At 56.3% G+C, this 7735-nt stretch overlaps 1 protein-coding gene across 6 annotated transcripts in view; it reads left to right on the forward strand.

The window, feature by feature from the left end:
• Window positions 1-4187: 4187 nt before the first annotated feature.
• The window catches only part of MECOM (MDS1 and EVI1 complex locus), a 333793-nt gene continuing 330245 nt past the window's right edge, over window positions 4188-7735 (forward strand). For 2 of the 6 annotated variants that reach the window (XM_027647464.1, XM_027647465.1), the window contains exon 1: window positions 4188-4360. In XM_027647464.1, the coding sequence (XP_027503265.1) occupies window positions 4324-4360 (37 nt within the window). In that variant the 5' untranslated portion in view covers window positions 4188-4323. The remainder of the gene's footprint in view (window positions 4361-7735) is intronic. The other 4 variants (XM_027647466.1, XM_027647467.1, XM_027647469.1 and 1 more) reach the window with 3 other exon arrangements.

Below are 7735 nucleotides of genomic sequence, written 5' to 3' on the forward strand. Positions count from 1 at the left end.
GTGCGGGGGCGCGCAGGGCGGTGCGGGGGCGCGCAGGGGCCGGGCGAGCCCCCGCGGCGGGGGCGGCGGCACCGCGCGGCGTTTCCGCGGGCGCGCTCTCGCTCCCCCCCCGGGGTCTCTCCCCAAAAAGGGTCGAGCCGCGTCCCCCGGGGCGCTGCGGGGGCTCCGCGGGCGCTCCCCCGCCTCGAAAGTCGTTTAGAGGCAGCGGCGCAGCGCGCAGACAGGGAGGCTTTGTGCAGGCGTGTGCGTGGAGCACAGCGCAAAGCGGGAAAAAAAATAAAGAAAAGGGAGGGGGAGAAAAAAAAAAAAAAAAAAAGAAAGTGGTCAGGGTAGGTTTGTTAAGGAATCCGGTAAGTTATAGGAAGCAAAATTAAATGTCTGGTGCTTACACGACTGCATGTTTTACAAGGGAGAAGGAAACTGTGCAGAAAATGCATGGGCTTTTATTGTTGGTTTTCATTGCCTGTATTGTGGTGGATGCTTTATGCTACGGAGAGCAAGTTTAATTGAACCAGATCGCTGATTTCATATAGTAGGGGGCATGGGGTGTTTTTTTTTTTTTTTTTGTTATGTTTTCTGAGTTAACCGTTTCGGGAACTGGAGGCAGGCAGGGCTGAGCTCCGCAGCTCCGAGTTTCGAGCCAGCAAATAAAAACACATTACATAAAAACAAACACCGAGCCCGGTTATCAAAGCCTCGATCTCTCTCTATTATTTTCCCTTGTATTTGGTGCCTTTTTTTTTTTTTTTTTTAATCACATCTGTCGTTCCCAGCCTTTCCCAGGACTGCAAAGCAAAGTGGACAGCTTCCATGTGACCACCTAGTACAGGAGGCATTTTCTGCTGAGAAACTTTGCAGCGGTTTTCTCCTTTCCTTTCCTTTCCTTCTGAGAGCTCAGAAAAGAAAATGTGCAATCTTCCCAGTGATTAAAGTCTCCGTATTTGTCTTCAGAGTTATCGGGTTTATCCAAACTTTTGTGTGTGTGTGTGTATCCCCCCGCCCCCCCTCCTGTGCATTTGTAAAGTAGCCCCATCTAGCAATGATAAATATCCCTGTTGATCACTTGATTGATTACCTCTCGGAAAGGTCACGCGGGCTTGCAGTAATTTCCTTTTGCCTAAGGCTCCCTTTTCACTTTTACTCCCGCACGACAGCTCCAAGTATACAGGATCTTTATTTTTGATTTTTAACCCCTAAATAGCTCCCCGAAAACAATGCGTTGGTGAAAAGAAGGAGGGAAATCAGCCGGCGGCTCGGCGCTGCCCCAGCCCTGCCGCGCTCTCCCGGGGCGGGTTTGGGGAGGGAGAGCCTCCCTCCCCTGCTCTCCTGTGGACTGAGAATTCGGATTTAAACAACCAGACAAGCTATTAATTTACCCATGCTACCCAGGGTCCTGAACCCAATTAATTTCTAATAATTACAGCCCAAGGGGGCTGGAGAGATCCCTCTGCCTCTTTCTAGCCTTGCCACTTCGCGGCACCGAGGTCAGCATATAATAATAAAGTGTATATTTTGAAAGTGATCAGCAGAACAGTGAGTTATTGCAATGAATGAAAATTGTTTCCATTTTGGCTAATTGAGCCCGTGGCTGAAAGCTGGAGTTCTGAGACTAAATAAAGAGGACTGTTTCATTTCGACATGGACTGGAAATCCCTGCATAGCTTTTCGGTCACCCAGCAAGAAGCTTAATTTCTTAACAGCAAACCTGAAATCAAGCGTTGGGTAAACAGTATTAATAATTGCATTACAATGATTAAATTAATCTTACTGGTAGCTAGGAGAATATAGATCGAGATTGAATAACACGATGTAAAGTTCACTGCACAAAGACAATAGCACAACAAATACCTCGATGAAGAATTCCAACTTTTCTCCAAGTAGGCTGCGGGGCTTGTTCAATTATAATGTAAGGAAGAGAAAATTTCCTGTTACGGGGAATGCACTGAAACCTGTGTGTGAGGGGGTGCCTTTGGTCTCCCAGCCCGTGTTAGAAATAGATTTAATTCCACTCCTCCACCCAGAAAAAAAAAAAAAAAAATTACAACCCCAAATTTAAATCTGTGTTTCTCGCCGTGGGTCTGCTGAAAACGATCCCGCATCCCCGCGGCTGCTTCCCACCGGGAAGGGAGCGGAGGTTGCCGGCGCGGAGAAGCTTCCCCGCACGAACGAAACGGAATTCCCGGGGGGCTGCCCGGGACCTTTCGGGGAGGGGGGCGAACCTGGTGGGGCCGCGACGGGTGACCCCGAGGGCCGGCGGGCGGGCGGGGAGGCGGGCGGGGGGCGTCCCGGGACCGCGGCCGGTGCCCCGGGAGGGCGGCGCGGCACCTGCCGGGCTCCCGGGGCCGCTGGGACGGCGGGCAGGTGGCGGTGACAGCGGGGCACGGCCGGGGTCAGGGCTGCCCGCCCGGGAAACCCGCATCTGCAACCCCGGCCCTGGTGCGGGGCTCGGCCGCCCGAGCGGGAGCGGGTCCCCGGGCGCGGGGAAGGACGCGCATCCCCACCCGGGCGGAGGCTTTGAGGGGGTCTCTGTTTGAACCGCGGGAGGGGGACGTGTGAGAAGCGCAGGGAGTTTTGCAAAGTTCACGGGGGTTTTCATTTGTCCCGAGCGAACCGGCGCCGCAGGTCGGTGCGGAGGGGGGTGATCCGGGGACATCCCGGTGCAGCCCCGCAAGGAGAGGCGCTGCCTGCGAGCGAGGTCTGGGGTCGGGTAGTGCCGGGACCCCGAGGGTGGTGTCAGGACCCTCAGGGCAGCCCCGGCCCCCGACCCTGCCCCGGCCCCCGACCCTGAATCCCCCGCGCAGCCCGTGGCCGCTCCCCGAGCCTGCCGGGGCAGAGGGGCCCAGCTCCGCCCGGGACAGCCCAGACTGGGCACCTCGAAGGGCCAGGGGAGGCAGCCCCCTGCCCTTCTGCCCCTCCTGCCCCTCCTTCTCAGTGGGCGTTGGGTGCACCCCTGCCCGGCTGCGGGGGGACGTGTGGTGGGCACACGGTCCTAAAAAATGTACTAAATCTAAGTCACAAATTAAAAATAACGACGGGCATCAAGGACGGCTCCTCAGAGCGGGTTCAAGCGCTTGCGCCCGTCTGACGGGCATTCGGGGCAGCACTGGGGGATCCGCGGTGCCCCCGCCCCACGTCGGGGGCTGTCACAGGTGGGGTGGGGGGGCCCGGGCCGGGAGGGGGGGGCTCCACGGGCGGCCCCGATCCGCGGCACCGGCAGCAGGGGCGGCGAGGGTGGGGGACTGAAGGGGGAAGGGGCGATGCTGAGGATTTTATTAAAACAAAAAGTTGAGCAGCGTGTATGTACTGGCGCAGCCTCGAGTCTGAAAGATTGTAATTTTCTTTTATGGTGTCTGGCAGGATTTGCAACAGATATTAATGGGAACATAAATAGCGCATGGAAGGTATTGAACAAAACTGTTTAATGCAAGGAGGTTGTACCAGGGGAAAATCTATACGTAGTTTGGATTGATTCATACCTCGGACACAGCCATCCCCTAAAGGAGTTCCCAATTTCTGCGCGCTCCCTCTTTGATTGGCAAACCCTGTAATTAAAACAGATTAGAGCGGTCGGTGTTACTGTTTTTAAAACGCTTTTTTTCTGCCCAACTGGTGGTGGCTGAGCCGAGTTCAAGGTGGCGAAAAAGCGTGCGCGCTGGGAAAGTGTACGATTTCATGGTACGCATACATAATAAAACATGTAATCAAATTATATCTCCCTGCCTATATATACGGAGAGATCTACGGTAATTGCTGCCGGGTGAGAATAAACTATTTAAACGTTGCGAAGACGCCAGAACAGTATTAATATCCCATTAAAAAAAAAAAAAAAAAAAAGCCGGGGGGAAAAAAAAAAAAAAAAAAGGTGTCACTTTCCCCCCCCCTCCACCCCCTGCCCCGCGGGATCGCGGGTCTCCCCCGCCGTGACCCCTCGCGGGTGCGCGGGCGGCGGAGCGACTGCCCCGCGGCCGCGGTGGCGCAGCCCGGCGGGCGCTGCCCGCCTCGTCCCGGCCCGTCCCGGCCCCGGTGCCGGCTGTCAGGGTCCCCACCGGCGGTGATGGATCGCTGCAAACTTTTTTTTGGCGGCGCTGAAATGTTGAAGAGCGGGGGGGAGCCGCCCGTGCGCATGTGCGAAGGTGTCCAAACTGACAATGCTGGAGAGATAGCGAGCCGGGATTGAGAGAAAGGGAGAGTGTGTGTGCGGGAGAGGGAGAGGAGAGAGGGAGAGGGGGAGCGAAAAAAGAGGAAAAGCTCCGGGAGGAAAAAAAAAAAAAAGCCCCCCCCCCACCCCAACCCCACGCCAGCATCGGCCGCGGGACTGGCAGCATGCGATCCAAGGGCAGGGCGAGGAAGCTGGCCGCAAGTAGGTGCAATACCCCTTTCTCTTGGCTTTTCACCCTCCCCTCTCTGCCATGTTGCATAGATATGTCTGGTGCGCCGCGGAGCTCGCCGGCAACCTGCAGCATCCCCTCCGCGCCGCCCGGCTCGGCTCGGCCCGGCCCGGCGGGCGGCGGCGGGACCGGGGCGGGGGGGGGGGGGCCGGGGCCGGGCCGGGGGCTGCGGGCCGGGGGGGGGGAGGGAGTTGAGGTAAGGTTGAGGGGGGGGCGGGGGGGGTTGGGGGGGGGGGGGGCGGGGGGGGGGGGGGGGGGGGGGGGGGGTGTCGGGGAAGGGGGGGTGCGAGAGGCTCCGGGCCCTATAGTGGGCGCTGTGGGCTGTCGCAGGGCCGGGGGCCGTGCGGGGGGAGGGCGGTGAGTGCGTGTGCGGGTGCGCGGAGGGGCAGCGGCAGCTCCGCGGGGGAGGCTGGCGAGCCGCGGGCGCAGGTAGCCGGTGCGGAGCTACCGGAGACACCCCCGGCCCGGCCTTGCCCCGCTCATCCTCGGGCTTGTGCCAAAATCCGGCTCCCCGCGCCCCGCGGAGCCGCGCGTGGGGCGTGCGGGGCAGCGCGGTGCGGGCGGGGCCGCGGGAGCCGCCCCGCGTGGCCGGGATGCCCCGAGCGGTTTTTTGGGGGGTGGGTGGGACAGCGGGGCCGCCGGGCAGCGCGGAGCGGTTCCCAGCCCGCCGGAGTCACCCGCTAAAAGTTGATGTAAATGTTGTAATTTCAGGCGCTTTTCCAGCACTTTTTTATACAGTTTGGCCGCCCGAAGGTCTGTGTTCCGCGAGGCGAGGGCTCGGCCGTCCACACGCAAAGCCCGACTTACTTAATTATTTGTCTTACGCTCACCCCATCTGTTTCTCCTTTATGATAGGGATCTCTGCTTTTAACCGCTGCAGTGTTGGGGCTCTATCTTTTTTTTTTTTCATTTTTTTTTTTTTTGAAAAAGAGGGATTCAACAACAAAACTTCGCCAGCTTTCGCGTCCTATTTTAAAAGCAACTGATGTCTTTATTTTCTCTGACACATCTGGGCAAGTTTCATTTGATATCCATGGCGATGGCAACTCACATTCTCGAGTGAAAAAAAACGGGCAGGCGAAAAAAAAAAAGTGAGATGAAATGTTACATAAGTTGCGTGACGTAAAAAGCAGATGCTTATTTACTCTTTATTTGTGAAAGGGAAAAAAAATAGAGGAGCGTGGAAAAGGGGAAGCAAAAGATGTCTCTGGATCATCATCAGCTTTTTTGTAAACCTGAACAACTGCAGCAACCTGCGTTTGATTAGGGTGATTTTAAAGTGGATAATCCAGCGCCCTCGATTTGAAAACAAATATATTGTTAAATCTCTAGGTTGCCATTCTTGCTTTGGAGATAACTATGGAAAAAGAAAAGCTCACGTCCCCGACAAAATCCGTCAGGTTTCCTTGTCTCTCCCTTGCTTTGCTCCCTGCGCAGCGATGCAGGGCTCCTGCTGCTGCTCCTGCTCCGGCTCCGAGTCCGGCTCCGCGGGCGAGATCCGATCGACTGCAAAGTTTGTGCGCCTTGGCTTTCGCAGCAGCAGCAGCAGAACTTCCCCCCCCCCCCCCCCCCCAAGACAGATGCGTTGCATTAAGTAATGCTTCGGTTACAATCGACTCATAAAGGAAATCATATTTAAAAAGCCGGTATTTATTTCTTTTTTTGTGTTCCGAAAAGCTGCTTCTTTCCCCCCCGAAGAGCGTCTCAGTTTCATGGCAAGTGGAAGGAGGGTTGGAGGCGACCCCTGTAATTCAGTCGTTCGAGAGGAAAAGTTTTTAGCTTTTCATTTCTTTCTGTCTGAGTTAGGAATAGAAGATATTTTGTAGCCTTCACCCTCTTACGTGAAAAAAGGTACAGATCGGGATCGAGCGCACTTCTTGTATTATTTCACTTTTACTGCTTCGTGCGTGAAACAAAAATTGCCCCCATTGCGTGACTGTAGCCAATACCCAGGAAAGCTTTCCCCTCCTAATTAAGAGAGAATAGCTTAAGAGCATTTTCTTGACCTCAGTGTAAAATCGCTAAAAAAATAATTTTGAGGCTTTGTGTCCCCCGCCCCCCCAAAAAAAAAAAAAAGTAAAAAAGAAAAATAATTCAGAAGAAAGAGAAAGAGCCACGCGGGGAATAGCTAGTGAATTTTTTAAATGGCCAGCTGTAAAAATAAGGGCAAACACACGGTCGAGTCTGTCTCCCCGCCACGCTCTCGGGAGGCAGGCGGTGAGGAGCGGGGTGCGGGCCCGGGGGGTGCGGGCCCGGCCTCCCGCAGCCGCGCTGCACCTGCGCGGGCATCCCCGGCCCTCGGGGCAGCTGCTTTTCCACTCGGGTGGGTTTGTGCCCTCCTGGTGAAACCGTATCCCCGAATAACCCCCGCCCCAGCACGGGCCGCCGCAGCCCTGCAGCCGGCCAGGGGTAGCCCCAGCCACCCAGTAGCCTCATAAAGAGACAGAAGGTGATCAGATTAGGGGAACACACGTGAATAAGGAGGCACTTGTTACTTTTACACTTTATCACCACTTTTTTACAGGCAATTTAGTGCAGCCAAGGTAGATCCAGATCCCTCTAACCATCTGAGATAGTAAAATAACACTTTCCTAAGTTTCAGCAGGTTTTCCTGCGCCTGTAATTTGCCTCAGTCTAGTACTTAAAAGGTTTGATTGAAAAACAGAGCCGGCAAGTTTATTTGCCTGTTTAAGACTCTGTCCGGGAATTTGTTTTCGAGCAGGGAGATGTTTGCCGTGTCCCGGCTCCCGGCCCTCTCGGCGAGGCTGTTTATTTGCCATCGCTTTACCATCACTTCCCACTCCGGGCTCCTGGACCGCCGGGGGGAGTCGGTGCCGGTGTCCCCGGTCCCTCTCACGCCGCCCCGCCCGGCCCAGCCCGGCCCGGCCCCGCCGCTGCTGCCGCCGGTCGGCACCGCCCCGGCATCGGGCTCGGCTCGGCTCGGCTCGGTTGGGCTGGCTCAGCTGGCTCGGCTCGGCTCGGCTCGGCTCGGCTGGGCTGGCTCAGCTGGCTCGGCTCGGCTCGGCACTGCCCGGCCCGGCGGCAGCCCCGGCGCTGTCCCCGGGTGGCTCCTGCGCGGCGGGTGCGGGCACGGGAGGCTGCGGGGACGGGCCAGACAATCCCATTATATGCCGGGCACATTTTCACCAGGCGCTTCATTAACCCTTTTCAGGGCAGAGAGTGCACGTGTGGCTTTTCTCTCCCGCTTTCTGCCCTTCCTTCTCTCCTCCTCTCTCTTTCTTTACTTCTCTCATTTCTCTCCCTTTTTCTTTCTCTCTCCCTCTTTGTCTTTTTCTCTTTCTCTTTTTTCTTTATCCTTTTTTCCTTTTTTCCATCTTTTCTCTTTT

This window comes from Corapipo altera, unplaced genomic scaffold (genome assembly GCF_003945725.1).
Source record: "Corapipo altera isolate COAL_440 unplaced genomic scaffold, ASM394572v1 113, whole genome shotgun sequence".
NCBI classification, from domain to species: Eukaryota; Metazoa; Chordata; class Aves; order Passeriformes; family Pipridae; genus Corapipo; species Corapipo altera.